This window comes from Watersipora subatra, chromosome 6, assembly GCF_963576615.1.
Source record: "Watersipora subatra chromosome 6, tzWatSuba1.1, whole genome shotgun sequence".
Lineage (NCBI taxonomy): Eukaryota > Metazoa > Bryozoa > Gymnolaemata > Cheilostomatida > Watersiporidae > Watersipora > Watersipora subatra.
Window position 1 is genome coordinate 42,644,906 of NC_088713.1, and position 15,788 is coordinate 42,660,693.

At 33.9% G+C, this 15,788-nt stretch overlaps 1 protein-coding gene across 1 annotated transcript in view; it reads right to left on the reverse strand.

Moving 5' to 3' along the window:
* Positions 1-15,558, reverse strand: part of LOC137398540 (putative N-acetylated-alpha-linked acidic dipeptidase) — a 34,709-nt gene extending 19,151 nt beyond the window's left edge. Inside the window, exons 1-7 of the mRNA XM_068084666.1 lie at positions 15,438-15,558; positions 13,451-13,637; positions 8,975-9,131; positions 8,271-8,399; positions 5,871-5,999; positions 3,799-3,991; positions 1,909-2,104 (exon numbers count right to left, since the gene is read on the reverse strand). Of these exons, the coding sequence (XP_067940767.1) occupies positions 1,909-2,104; positions 3,799-3,991; positions 5,871-5,999; positions 8,271-8,399; positions 8,975-9,131; positions 13,451-13,637; positions 15,438-15,489 (1,043 nt within the window). The 5' untranslated portion in view covers positions 15,490-15,558. The remainder of the gene's footprint in view (positions 1-1,908; positions 2,105-3,798; positions 3,992-5,870; positions 6,000-8,270; positions 8,400-8,974; positions 9,132-13,450; positions 13,638-15,437) is intronic.
* Between the last annotated feature and the right edge of the window lie 230 nt (positions 15,559-15,788).

Sequence of the window (15,788 nt, forward strand, 5' to 3'; positions counted from 1 at the left end):
GGACATTTCTGCCTTAGAATATACTCGTTAATCGATTAAGCATCCAACCAAAATTCATGATTACATGATATTTGTTTTCATTTCATCAGATCGTTTGAACTAAATATAATCTTTACCTAAAAGTGGTTATTTTATAAAAAACACTGACAACTAAAATTGGTTATTTTATAAAAAAAAACTGACAACATTATTAACATCAAAGCATATGTAGTTTATAGCTTCAACACTGAGAGTACAACTAAAGTTCACAGACAGACTTACTGGATCATTACATTGAGTAAAATGTATCAAGAACAAGCCTTGAAGGCAGAGACACCTGAAAAGAATGTTAACCATAGAGTTATCTCCCCTAAAGTGATAACTGCATGAGCGTTTCCGGTGCCAACAATATAATGTTAACTATGTTATAACTATGTTATATAATGTTAACTATGTTATAACTATGTTATATAATGTTAACTATGTTATAACTATGTTATATAATGTTAACTACTTGTATAATGTCGGCAATGACTGCCACTATAAATAAAGCAGTAAACATACGATGAAATGAAGATCATATCATCAATTCATTTCATCAGGTTCAATTTATGTGATACACATTTTCATTGGTCAGACCTAAACTTCATGCATTGCTATTAGGCTAAGCTGTATGATATGCATTTTCATTAGTGTAACTTATGTGACACACATTTTTATTGGTCCAAATTGTGCTATAGGCATGTGAAATGCTCCAACCTACTTCTCATTTATTTTAAAGGTTGACTTGCAACAAAATTCACATTACAGTGAATTGGTATCAAAAGATTCACCATGTCTTACTCTGTTGTGTTGTAAGTGCCAAATATGTGGGAATGTGATTACAAGCTCTTAAAAGCTCAAAAACGAAAAAGCCGCCGTAGATTGGAATCTCTTTATTTCTCTGACGTAGTCATTACAGTTTGGTTACTGTCTTGTCACGTGATGTTCTTATGTGAATTGAAAGGCCAATAAAAAGCTCAGTATAAAACTTATCGTAGCATTAGTTTATGACAAACACTTCGGGTTTTACCGAAGACCCCGTATCAAATATAGATGCTTGCTACTTTACAGGTTTGTTTCGGTTTAGTCTAATCGGCAAGTCGTAATCTGATCATGTGACCCAATACTTCGCAAATAATTTTTGCAGCACTTTTCTATTATCACAGGTGACCAACAGACTCGTCATGATTATCAGACAATGATATGTACTCTATCGCGGTAAGGTTAACAAGTTTAACGATTTTTTACGGTAAGTTATAAGATATCAGTGCTAAAAGTGACAGCATTACAATTACGATAAAACAGACGCGTAAGAACAATAGACATGGTTTTATTGAATGCGTGGAGTATATTTGTGAAAATATTTTGATAAATAAGGTTGCATGAAAGTGTAAACAGAAACCATCCTGTAACAACTACGTCCCATTTGAGCCGTTTTGGAAAGCGAATCCAAACTACGGCGGTCTCGTGTGGCTGCGATTAACTGTTCGTTTTTTAGCTTTTAAGAGCTTGTAATCACATTCCCATATATTTTGTACCTACAGCACAACAGAGTAAGACATGGTGAATCTTTTGATACCAAATAACTGTAATGTGAATTTTGTTGCAAGTCAACCTTTAAGTATGACATACTGTCACTAGACATCTGATTGGTCAATAATCAGAACTTCATCGGAATAACTAGCCAATCGAGTTATTGGGTTAATTAAGGATTAATGCAAAAATTAATTATTATATATTTACTAGTTGAATACCCGGCCTTATTATTTATATATATATATTTATATAATATGAAAAAAGTAAAAAAGTAATGTATAAATAGATTTACATTTTTACTAGCACTGCAAAAGTAATGAAGAAAATGTGTGTAAACAGTGAATCACTCACTTGCCAGCTTGGAGAACTCCACCAAATCTGTAAGTGATCTTATCTAGCCCTCCTTTCCAGGTATCCAAATCAACTTCTTCACCACTTAGTGCCTCAAAGAAAGGTTTGATTTCTTCATAGCTCACTGGTTGTGTTGGAATTCCAGGAATCATTTTCTCCTTCCTTGCCTGTTCTACAGTCATTCTAATTGCATACTCTGTAAAATTGAAAACAGAAAAGATTAGTTGCTATTATCAGCAAAATGTCTGATATATGTTATAGTATATTGCATTAAATTACATTATATCACTTCACATCACAAACAGTATGTTATTATATTATATTGCATCTAAGTCGATTATATTATATGACATTAAATGACATTATATTGTTTTCTCATATTATATTATAATATGTTATAATATAACATTATATTAAATTTTGGTCTATTATATTAAGTTGTATTGTATTTTAGTGCATTATATTGTATTGTACTACACTGTAATATATAATATTATAATAATATGCTAAAAAAACTATATGTAGATTCATTAAAAATGTCGATAATTATAATTCACTGAAGTCTATTAGATTGTCATGTTGACCGTATTTTAATATTAATACTGGCAGCCCATCAAAGCTTTCATTCATTTTCAAACTGCTTGCTTCCAGGTGCGAGTACCGAAATGACTCTCTTGTTCAAAAATGGAATGGAAAGAATTTCCCTAAGTTCATCTATTCATAATGATCAGTTAGATTATATAACTATGTTATACTGGATCACCTGTAGTTACTATGTTATACTGGATCACCTGTAGTTACTTGGTTATACAGAATTACCTGTAATTATTAGGTTTTACTGAATCACCGGTAGTTACTAGATTATACTAGATCACCTGTAGTTGCTAGATTATACTAGATCACCTGTAGTTGCTAGGTTATACTAGATCACCTGTAGTCGCTAGGTTATGCTGGATCACCTGTAGTTGCTAGGTTACACTGCATCACCTGTAGTTATTGGGTTATACTAGATCACCTGTAGTTACTAAGTTATACTGGATCACCTGTAGTTGCTAGGTTACACTGGGTCACCTGTAGTTACTAGGTTATACCAGATCACCTGTAGTTACTAGGTTATACTGGATCACCTGTAGTTACTAGGCTATATTGAAGCACCTGTAGTTACTAGATTACACTGGATCACCTGTAGTTACTAGGTTATACTGGATCACCTGTAGTTGCTAGGTTCTACATAATCACCTGTAGTGTTTACTATATTATACAGAATCACTTATAGTTACTAGGTTATACTGGATCACCTGTAGTTACTAGGTTATACTGAATCACTTATAGTTACTAGATTATACTGAATCACCTGTAGTTACTAGATTATACAGAATCACTTATAGTTACTAGGTTATACTGGATCACCTGTAGTTACTATGTTATACAGAATCACTTATAGTTACTAGATTATACTGAATCACCTGTAGTTACTAGATTATACAGAATCACCTGTAGTTACCAGGTTATACCAGATCACCTGTAGTTACTACGTTATACTGAATCACTTGAAACTACTAGAATATACTGAATTACCTTTAGTTACTAGGTTAAACTGAACCAAATACAACATACTCTCTTTTATTTAACATTTATTTGGTACAAATTAAATTTTCTTTATCAAGGTTTTTATTTGGCAAACATTGTAGAATAAGTTTTGACAAGTTCTTTTTTTATTTGCTCAGCCAGCCTACAACCTAAATATTCCAACACTAAAACAACCACTTTTTTGCCAAGAGCTGATAACCCCTCCTCTACATATATTTTCAAATATATTTAGCAAATAACCATTAAATGGTACAACTCCCACACTGTTCAATCACACTAGATAATTGGTTGCAAACAAACCTTTAGCAGGAAAACCTGGTGTGAGTGGATCTCCTTTCGATATTGAAGTTGAACCCCTTTCCACTCCTGAGGGTGGTAGATACCAGCTATTTGGGAAGGTCTCATTGTAGGTTGCGTTCACCCCTATCACACTGTCTTGTGGATCATTATAGAGAATTACTGCAGCAGCTCCATAGTCTTGAGCTAGCCTGACCTGTATAGATCATTTACATGACCTAAGATGACTATGAAAGTCTAAGATTCAAACTTAACCAAAAGTGGTGGGATCTGTAATTGGGTAAAAATACAATGGTTCTCTGACTCCTAGAGAATTGCTAATCAGTACCAGAGCAGTTCTATACTTTCTAAAAAATACTAGCATATATTACAACATATTTATGCTTTCTAGAGAAACACAAGTGTGCACGTAGCCCATCAATATTTTCTAGAAAATACTAGTGTTTATTATAGCGGATCTATACTTCCAAGATAAATACTAGCATGTATACTATCATGAATCTATCTATACTTTTAACTTTCTAAAAAACATTTAGTATTTTAACACATCTACACCTCTTTAAACATTACTAGCTGCTATTATAGTGCATTTATTGTGAGGGTGTTCTGGCCTCACACTTATGGGTTCAGTATAAAGCTTTGTGGAAACAAAGCTATCTCTCTAGAATTTAATCAAGGTCTATATTTGAGTAGTGTGCTCAGATATATTAACATATATTATTATACTATAATTACTAATATAATAATAATTAATACTAATTATATATCAATATAATTATTTATAACTATATTAATAAATTATATTAATAATTATATATTTATTATAATATATAATTAGTATTAAATAATTACTATAATAATAGTTAATAATACTTAATTACTATATATATATTAAATATACTATAAATATATAATACTATATACAGTAAATATAGTAATATATAGCACAAAAATAAGTAAAAAATGGTTCTTTACTCTGCTTCTTTTATAAAAAAAAGACAAATAACACGATTGACATTAAAACATAAACTTTTCCAGACACAACTCGGTTTATGTGACGTGCAATATTAGCCAAAATATGCGGTTTATAGCTTCAACACTGAGAGTGAGAGTGCAACCGAAGTTCACAGACAGACCTATCATTACATCTGGTAGAATGTATCAAGAATAAACCTTGAAGGTAGACACATGATGAAAATGTTAACTACATGTAGAATGTAAGCAATGACTGCCAGTGTAAACAAAACAGCAAACATTACATGGATTGTGTACGTGACTTCTCTAAGAATGTAACAGCAATGCTGTTATAACGAAATAGCGCTAGTTAAATAAATGTTTAGCTGGCAGCGATTGCAAAGTCTGACATATTTAGGTCAACACCAATGTATCATTCTGAATAAATCTTCTTTTTTCTTCAAGATATGTTGATATTTTACTTTGATCTCAGAGATTTGATAGTGTTTTACTGTAATTAAACTTTTCAGAGAAGTAATAGTGAGTGTTTTAACAAATCTACGCATCTTTAAAAATGAACTTTGCACAAAATTGCTGTAGATTTTATCCAAAGGAATCGGCATTTTTTTAGCTTTTCCGATTGTTTTTGATCTTTGAGGTAATCCGGCTGCCAGGGTGTTTCAAGATTAAAATCAACAGAACCTGATCAGGGTTAAAACGCTGAGAAAAAAGAATTTGTAAAATGATGTCACTAGTTGTTATCATTGCGATAGTTGATATCCGCTATTGTGTTGAAATTGCAGTATTACGCGTCTTTATTCTGACTCTCTCTTTGCAACTATAGACATCGAAATTGCACTATCGCTTGATCTGAGCATTTTTACCGCGATCAAGTTTTGTCGATTTTAATCTTGAAACATCCTGGCAGTCAGATCACCTCAAAAGTTAAAAACAATCCCAAATGATAGAAAATACTGATACTCTCTGATAAAATCTACAAAAATATTGTACAAGTTCGTCTTTAATAGTAGTTTAAAAGCCAATTGTCATTACTTTAAAACAGATTTTGTGCGCTTTTTAAAATTTAATAAGTCCTCAATGGTATCAGGAAATTGTCTTACCTTGTTACCTCGGAAAATCTTGCCGTATCTGCAAATGACTATTGAGTCTGTCAGATTCAGCCCATGATCCCCAGTGATATAGACAAAGTCTTCGGCCCGACAGTAGTTTACGTAGAAGGCTTTGTTTCTCTGTAAGAGAGCAGAATAATAAGAGTTGTGACAACTAGTTACATAGGTTCAAAAACTCTACTGGGTCTGAACTAGGTTCCTTTACGGTCGCTGATCCAGAGATGTTAATTAGGTGGCACCTGACTGTTGATGTCTTCTGCTGGTGAGAGACTCAAATAACAACTACCATTGAACATAAATACAGCGTAGACAGTTATATTGTTTGAGACATTTGTAGTTACAAAAGTTCTAAAATAATAAAATGGCTTCATCCTTTTTAGAGAACCTGAATCGATCGTATCAAAAGTATTCGTGAACCTTTTATTAATCACTTATTAGCAGCTGTAGAACGGTATCAACATCTTTTTTGTAATACTATTGCTATAATGTATTAATAATTATTATTATGTTCTAGAAATAATATATAATTATATAATCTTTACTTTTTTAAGAGTTCCGTCACTCTATCCGCCTTTCCATAGCCACAGTAACAGCGTTAACGAAAAAAATAGTCTCCGCAGGAATTGAACTCAGACCCTACACAATATACATCCAGTGCACTAACCATTAGGCCAATCTCCCTCCTCACCACCTCACAGGATATTTATGATCATATTCATGGCGATCCTAAAAATTGGGAGTACAAATCCTATCCGTTGTCTGCCATCTTTATAGACAACTTTTATCTTTAAAAACACGAAGCTTCTGTAATTAATTATTGCAAACGATGCTTTTGTTTGCAAAATTTTTATTTTAGTACCAAAACAACACCAAAACATACTAGTAATCAAAAGAATGGCGGTCGTTTTCTACAAAGATGACAGCTTTTTTCGTGGATGAGCGCATGTGCAAACAGGGTGATGACGTCAAAATAATGGTGGATTGAAAGCAACCTTTCTTCCTTCACTCTAAACATGGCATTGAACAGACAGACAGGGCTCTTATTATAGTAAAGATTATGACGAGTGCCATTAATGATTGTCACGTCTGCCGATCAAAATCAGAGAATCAGACACCACGTTCTAGCATGCTGGTAGGCGAATGATTAGTCCAGATCATAGATCTATTAACTACTATAACTATTAACTATACCTATATAGTATAGTTAATAGGTCTATGGTCCAGATGTAGGAGAGTGTTGGGTTGCTAATCTGAATGTCACCAGTTCAAATTTTATACAATGCAATCTTTGTACTCAACCTCTGACCCCGGCTTCGGACAAACAGACAAACAGACAAACAGATAAACAAACAGACAACTTTGTTTATTGTAAAGATTGATAGTATGATGAAAAATAAAACTACCGCTGTAGTCATCGTAACTCTACTCATGTGTTTGTCAAAATTAGTCTAATGTTTTATATTTTGTGGATGTGATATGATGAATTGCGGGAAATGAAATTGCTGTTATATTCATCATACAAAACCCTCAATCGTTTAATTTAGTTAGAACCACACTCCAATACAATATCACATATAAGCATCACAAACTCAACTACAGCTCAACCAAGATTATCAACAATTGTATTTCATTATCTCATGATTGCATTGTTCTTGTTCGCTGCTTATTGTCAATTGCTCATTTTTTATTGACAACTGCTCATTGACTATTGTTCATTGCTTATTGCCAATTGCTTATTGTCAACCGTACGGTACTTATTGCTCATTGTTGGTTGCTTATTGTTAATTGTTCATTGCTTATTGCCAATTGCACATTGCTTATTGCTCATTGTTTGTTGCTTATTGTTCATTGGTTATTGTCAATTGTTCATTGCTTATTGTTCATTGCTTATTGTCAATTGTTCATTGCTTATTGCTCATTGCTTATTGTCAATTGCTCATTGCTTATTGTTCATTGCTTATTGTCAATTGTTCATTGCTTATTGCCCATTGCTTATTGACAATTGTTCATTGCTTATTGTCCATTGCTTATTGTCAATTGTTCATTGCTTATACTGTGTATTGTTCATTGCTCATTGCTTATTGTTTATTATGTTTACTCATCATTTATTGCCAATGTAAATATGTTGAAGTAATAGTTATTTTTAATCATATGAATTCAAATATCGTCTCTGTTAACATCCTATAATATGCAAACACATTGCGTAAAGCCTCATAATTTCAACTCATCAAACATAATTTTTTCTTGAGTGTAACAAAGTCTTTTAAAGTTTAATTTGATTCTAAGCTAAAATTCAAACAAAGTGACCAACTTAAAAGCCAAATGCCATCCAGATGAGAAGAACGATAGATTTATAGATGCGGGCAGTGCATAGGACGTTTATGGTCCTACCTTTACATCTCCAGCCTTAGCATAGGCATTAAACGGAGGCACTATTTTGTCAGCGTCAGCATTAGGCACCAGCTCCGTTTCCTCCTTTTGTGTCTGAACCTCTACGCTGTTGCCACTCCAAATGAAGGCCTTGACCAAAAGCACAAAACACTTATTTTTTCAGAGGCATCTTGAAAAATATCAAATGACAAACTGGTAATTGTTCCAATAATATGTTTAAATAAAATGCACCCACAGCCTGTATGTTTAGTTTTTATTTAATGTGACTTGAAATTTTAAAAATAATTCAAGATTTCAGCGTTTAGTCTTATCTGAATTATTATACAGGCGGCCACCAAAATCTATAAAGTACAGCATGTTTGAGTAGAATTGTACAAAACAAATATCATGAGAGGAAAATATAACGGTATTTTTAGCTTTGAAAGATAGAAAGCAGCGGTGGTCTAGTGGTCTAAAACACCTTCCTGCAAACAACAGGTTTGTGGTTTAATACCCGAAAAAAGCAACTGTGGGTGAAGAGACTCAAAGGCGTCCAGCCAAAACAACACATCCATTGCTTGTGTAACCAAGATATTACGTCTGCAATGAATGCTTTAAAAACTTGCACAGCCTCTGCTGGTACTCAATCTTTGAGGGAATGTGCACACAAAGAGTTAAAAAGTTGAAACATTTTTTTATCTCACTCGAGTGCAGTTACAGCGTACCTGGTTACGCCGAGTGGGCCCACCAGGATAAGAGAGGAGAACATTGAAGATATCTCTCTTTGTCTCAAAGCCAAACTCTTTCCAAGTTGTTTCTATTATGTCAGCAAGCTCGTTGTTCCTTTCACTTCCAGCCAGGTGAGGCTGGCTACTATATAACCTGCAAATAATGTGTGTATTGAGTAAATTGCATAGTCTATATAATGGAGTAAATTTTAAGATTGACTTGCAACAAAATTCACATTCCAGTTATTTGGTATCAAAAGGTTAACCATGTTTTACTCTGCTGTGTTGCAATTGCAAAATATGTGAAAATGTGGTTACAAGCTCTTAAAAGCTCAAAAACGAACAGTTAATCGCAGGTATCACGAAAATGACGTAGGTTGAATCTGTATTTGGTATATCTGTAGGTAATACTGTAGGTTTTGAGATATCAGTGCTCAAAGTGACAGCATTACAATGATGATGAAATAGATGTGCAAGGATAATGGGCATGGTTTTATTGAATGTGTGAAGTATATTTGTGAAAATATTTCGACGAATGTGGTTGCATGAAAGTGTAAACAGGCGCCATCTTGTGCAACTACATTCTATTTGAACCATTTTTGAAAGAGAATCCAAACTACGGCTGTCTCGTGTGGCTGCGATTTTCTGTTCGTTTTTTAGCTTTTAAGATCTTGTAATCACATTTCCACATATTTGGCACCTACAACACAACAGAGTAAGACATGGTGAATCTTATGATACCAAATAACTGTAATGTCAATTGTGTTGCAAGTCAACCTTTAAATGAAAGTGCAGTAGACCCTTATTACATAAATTCTCTTCAACGTAAAGTATTTATGTAAAGTCTTTGCATCGTATTACGTAAGAAATTCCACATAAGTTGGTGCAAGTTCTCAAATTCGATTTAAATAGCGAAAGTACCAAAATCAGCCTTGAAATATCATTTTCTCTCTTGCCACAATTAGGAAAGAAAACGACGTTCTACGGGTATTTAAATTATATGCTAGTACTCCTCGAGTCTTGTGCGCCGTGAGAGATCATCATGTGTGTCGATAAGCACAGAGAATAAGTAGCCGCACAATTACTCAGAAGTACTAAGAGGTGGCTGATCGGTGCAGTTGTTGGAGTGTCTGAGTGTGTGAATGTCACGAATTGTAGCCTCGTTGAAATCGATAGTTGAAAAAGAAAACGACGTTCTAGGGGTGTTTCGTTTATATGCTAGTACCCTGGCAGTCTAACTTGTTGTTAGATATCATCAGATGTGCTGATAAAGTTCAGAGGGTAAATAGCTGTACAAATATTTTGAAATACTAGAAGGCTGTTGATTGGTGCAAATGTTAAGCCGTGTTCGTACCAGTCGATTTGCAAACAATTTTCATAGCTGATAACTGAACGGTTTTATGCAAGTTATCAGCCTAATTCTTTCCAATCACACCAGGATTAGTTTGGACTGAGAGTGGGTGATATTCCAATTTTTATTTGCAGGGTCAGATAACATTAGCTGATATATTTTAGTGAGTCAGGATTTACATTATGTTGATGTTTCTTGCAAAGTTTCTCGTGGACATTTTTAGCAAGTTTACCACTACCCTGTTTGTACCAAGTTTGCACTGCACTGGAAGAAAATCTTTTGCTAACATCATCTGCTTTAGTTATTATAGCAAAGGTATAACATATAAGGATCTTCTTCAGATAGAGCGTCAGGCTCGAAACGCCAGGGTCTTAACTCTTCAGAATTTGACATTTTTTATCATCGCAACTCGGACATGTACACGTATGTTGAATTGTCGGACGGAACGGCCAAGCTGAAACTGTAAAGTAGCGAGCATCTATATTTGATACGGGGTCTTAGGTAAAACCCGAAGTGTGTGTCATAAACTATTGCTACGATATGTTTTATATTGAGCTTTTTATTGACCTTTCAATTCACGCGAGAACATCACGTGACAAGACAATAACCAAACTGTCATGACTACGTCAGAGAAATAAATAGATTCCAATCTACGGCGGATTTTTGTTTTTGAGCTTTTAAGAGCTTGTAATCACATTTCTACATATTTGACACCTAAAACACAACATGGTGGATCTTTTGATACCAAATAATTGTAATGTGAATTTTGTTGCAAGTCAACCTTTAAGCAAATTCTTAAATTATTAGGTCATTGCTATAATAGTTTAATATAATGGTTAAATATAATAGTTTAACAGCTGCTATTATAGCAGACCTATTATAGATGTCTATTATTATAGACCACCATAAAATTGTGGTCGATTTGTCAAAAGATTTTGCAGCATAAAGTTGTCTGCAAACAGCAATACAGTTTTATGTGTTATAGAAATACAACTAAGAGTATAGAGTATATATATATATAGTCATTTTCCAAAATTTATTTGAGATTAAAATGCTAGCCAAAATTAGGCCTGTATTCCCTGTCTGCAAGTTGGGGTGGCTGCAAATGTTAGCCGACTAGTTATGAACACCTGGGGGTTTGGGGGTGGTGTCAGCCTCCCAACGGGGTTGAGAGCAGCACCCCGAAGCTCTAGACCTTTCAAGCATCAACAACCCTCCATGTATGCATAAATGCAATAAATTGTAAGCATCAAAATCTACATAAATATATTGTTTATGGTTCATGGTAGGCAAAACTATTTTTTTATTCAACGAATGATATAAAACCCATGACACAACAGATTTCTGTAAGGGACATTGACAGAACAAGAGCTATTACTTCATTACTGCAATAGCTCTTTTTCTGTCAATCTGTCCATGGCAGAAATCTTTCACAACTGATTCTATATCTATTTCAATTCTGTATCTATTTCTTTACGTATGTGTAATATTAGAAAATTATTTAGACGAGCCTGTCCCATGGTAATAATGGATACCGATAAGAAATTCGATATTTAGCTAACATAATCTGCTTCAAATATTATAGCAATTCAGATGCTTTAATATTATAAAATTATTGCTAAAATAATTGAACGTGAGCATAATACTGTTGATAGCTCTGTTCAGGGGTACTACTAACAGAATTACATATTATCTAATTTGAAGCTATGACAAAAAATGTTCACAAATGTGAAAACAAATATGACGTTCACTTTGAATGGCAATGTGTGATATGCTGTGAAAGGAATTTCATTGGCAATTTAAATTGAAAAATGGTCTACAATTGTTGACCAATCAGACGCAGTCCAAATTTTTTTATTTGCTTACTTTGCAGCATAAGCCTTGCTGTGGAAAAAAAGTGAAAAAATTGATTTACATCGACATCAAAGATGTCTGCTCTCCTTATCTTGGTGTAAGATTACCGTAATCTTGAACCTTAAACCCTAAAGAAAAAGAAGATACATCGACATCAAAGATGTCCGCTCTCCTTATCTTGGTGTAAGATTACCGTAATCTTGAACCTTAGACCCTAAAGAAAAGAAAACAAGTTGTCAACACAAACCAAAAATACCGCAGTTACTGTATAGCCATTAGATTGACAAGTTCAGTTTAGTTTGTTTTTCCTTTCTGAAAGACCAAAAAAGGGATTTTGGAAAGATCATGAAAAGGAAGAGGCGATGTATGTATATTTGGCTCCTCGTGTAACATAAAATCCCGATAAAGTAATCGATCTCGAAACGTATTATTTACTTTTATGGGATGTCACCTGTATCTATAAAATGTTGCAGAATATCGAAACTGAACAAAACCATATAATATTTGCAATGCTGAAGTCTGGATATGTAATAATTACTAATATACTGAGTTACTAATATACAGAGTTACTAATATACTGAGTTACTAATATACTGAGTTACTAATATACTGAGTTACTAATATACAGAGTTACTAACATACTGAATTACTAATATACTGAGTTACTAATATACTGAGTTACTAATATACTGAGTTACTAATATACTGAGTACTAATATACCGGGTTACTAATATACTGAGTTACTAATATACTGAGTTACTAATATACTGAGTTACTAATATGCTGAGTTACTAATATACTGAGTTACTAAAATACTGAGTTACTAATATACTGGGTTACTAATATACTGAGTTACTAATATACTGAGTTACTATTATACTGAGTTACTATTATACTGAGTTACTAATATACAGAGTTACTAATATAGTGAGTTACTAACATACTGAGTTACTAATATACTGAGTTACTAATATACTGAGTTACTAATATACTGAGTTACTAATATACTGAGTTACTAACATACTGAGTTACTAACATACTGAGTTACTAATATACTGAGTTACTAACATACTGAGTTACTAGTATACTGAGTTACTAACATACAAGGTTGTAGTCAGTACAATTTGATGGAACAGATGCAAATGCATCTACGTAGTTAAAAGCCCATTGACCTGCTGTCACACAGTCTTAATGACAACATGACATATTGACCCTAGCGAGATAATTTATGTTTGTACTTGGAATGTGGTCACAGGCATGCACTCACTTGATAACCTTTCTTATGCTGGCAGCTGAAATGGCATCAAAGAGGATCTGAGAGTTTATTCGATCCTGAACTGGGTTGGGCTTGTTATTGTTAGCTTCATGATTAGCGCTGTCGTCAGAGGAGATGTTGCTGCTGTCGGCTGCGGCTTTACTAGCAAAATGACCAATCAGCCCTCCAACTAGTAAGCCTAAAAGAGTTTTAATTTTTATTTTGCGAAGTCTAACAAATTGACCAATAGGATTTGAGAGTTGCTTTTATCTACTAAAACTAATTAAACTTTGCTAGGCTCTAGCAAAACTGACCTCCGACCTTCAGTTAACCTTGTGTGTGTTGGTGAACAGTTATGATATATGAGCACATGAAAACATGAAACCTGTATGATTACTCGAAGAAGGTAAAAAACTTGGAACAGAGTTTGAAGGAGGTATAGAACCAGTAAGACCACTACTTGATAAGGATATAAAATATACAAATACATCAAGCAGATATGAACATCAGCGCGTGGAAAAGAGTGAACTTCACATAAACTCTTGAACTTTTGTCAAGGTAAAATATTACAGGCTTGATTCTTATTAACTGCATTTATAGACAGCTCGAAGAACCGTCTGAGATGATCTCAATGGATGCGTGCCCGCATTTCTAGCCAATAATTGAGGATTAACAGTGCCTTTTTCTAGTGACAATTTCTAAGATAATTGGTTTTGTTGGCGAGTTATAATAACACTTTATTAACAGTCAGTTACAGTTTATATTATTTTATAGTGATTCCAGTTTATGTTAGTTTATTATCTAACTACAGTCAACCCCTTCTCCCCCCCCCCCTGCTTCTTTAGACTTCCCTTCCCAGGACGCTCAATTGTCTGGATGATGTAAACTGTCCTGACAGTTTTCCAACGCGGTCATATCTGTTCGAAGAATAACAGCTATGACTAGATATGTGGCTCTCACAACAGGCGGCATGTGTTTGTGAGATTCCCGCCACAGTGTGGTACTTTAATTGTTATTTGTTATCATTACTGCTATTATTATTATACTGTACCCTATTACAGGTATAACCATATTTTACTTCCTCATATATACTGTATATGTATATTGTACCATATTGTAACCTAAGAGTGTGTGTAAGACAATAGAAGCTGTCTAATGTACGTACAGTTCTCAATTTTCAATGTATGGACTTTTTCAATGTCTGTACGTTTCAATGTCGTTCAAACATACAAGGATTGCCAGTAGAATACCTCACTAGCGCGGCATCACTGTCCTTTATCATGGTACTAGCTGTGCTACCCGGCGTTGCCCGGGTAATAAAAAAGTCTTTGGACCGAAAATTTATTTGTAATTAACATATAACAACATTTCTCATTCTAACTTTCAAACTACATATCACGAGAGAAGTATTTTGTGTAGTTGAAATAAATTAGGGGAAAATAAAAACAACTGTAAAGGCTTTAAAACTCTGTCAAACAACTGTAACTTTCAAGCTGTTAGCCAGTCATAATGCCAATGGAAAATTCCAGCAAGCTAGTTAGTAAGCTTCTAATGCCGGTAGGCAAGCTGGGCAACATTGTGTCAGCATTGTTGCCCAGCTACGCTATTCTAGTAATAGCTATAGCCGGAATGACAGACAGATATACGACATACATCACACGGACATACTTTGAGAAATATGTATATAAATAACTTGGCATTTAGTGTTCTCTACTTTTAACAGGACACTTGTGTTCTTTAGCTTAATTAAAATTGTAGTAGTTTATATTAGTCCGAACAAACAAGGGTTCTTTATATTATTGTATTTGAACACCTAATATCCTGATAATTTGCAAAAAGTTGCCTGATGCATCAAATAAATTAAATTATTGAGAACAAAATTACCGGTCTTCACCAAACAGGCTGTTACATTATTCTCCTAATGATGAATATGTTATACTGTAATTGATATATTGGAATCAATATTACACAATATTGAGAGGTATACGTCGTGACTTACCAACACAGAAAGTAGCAACTGCTGTGCTAATTATAACCACTTTAGCTCCCATCTGTGAAATATCAAAGAGCTATCCCGATGACATAAGATCCACTAATGGGTGATAAAGGGAATAAATTAGCTTCTCAATGAATAAACAATGTTTGCTCTCATCGGTGACTAAAATCATGCTGAAAGAGAAAGTGTTCACCTACTAGAAGAAAGCTATATTTATACACAATCATGTTTGGTTGAAAATTGTAATTTGAAGAGGTCATGGTAGTAAGTGTGGGTTAGTAAATGGTTACTACCAGCTGTAAACATCAATTAATCATCAGCTATCCAATGGTTAGCATGAGCCCAACTTGTAGG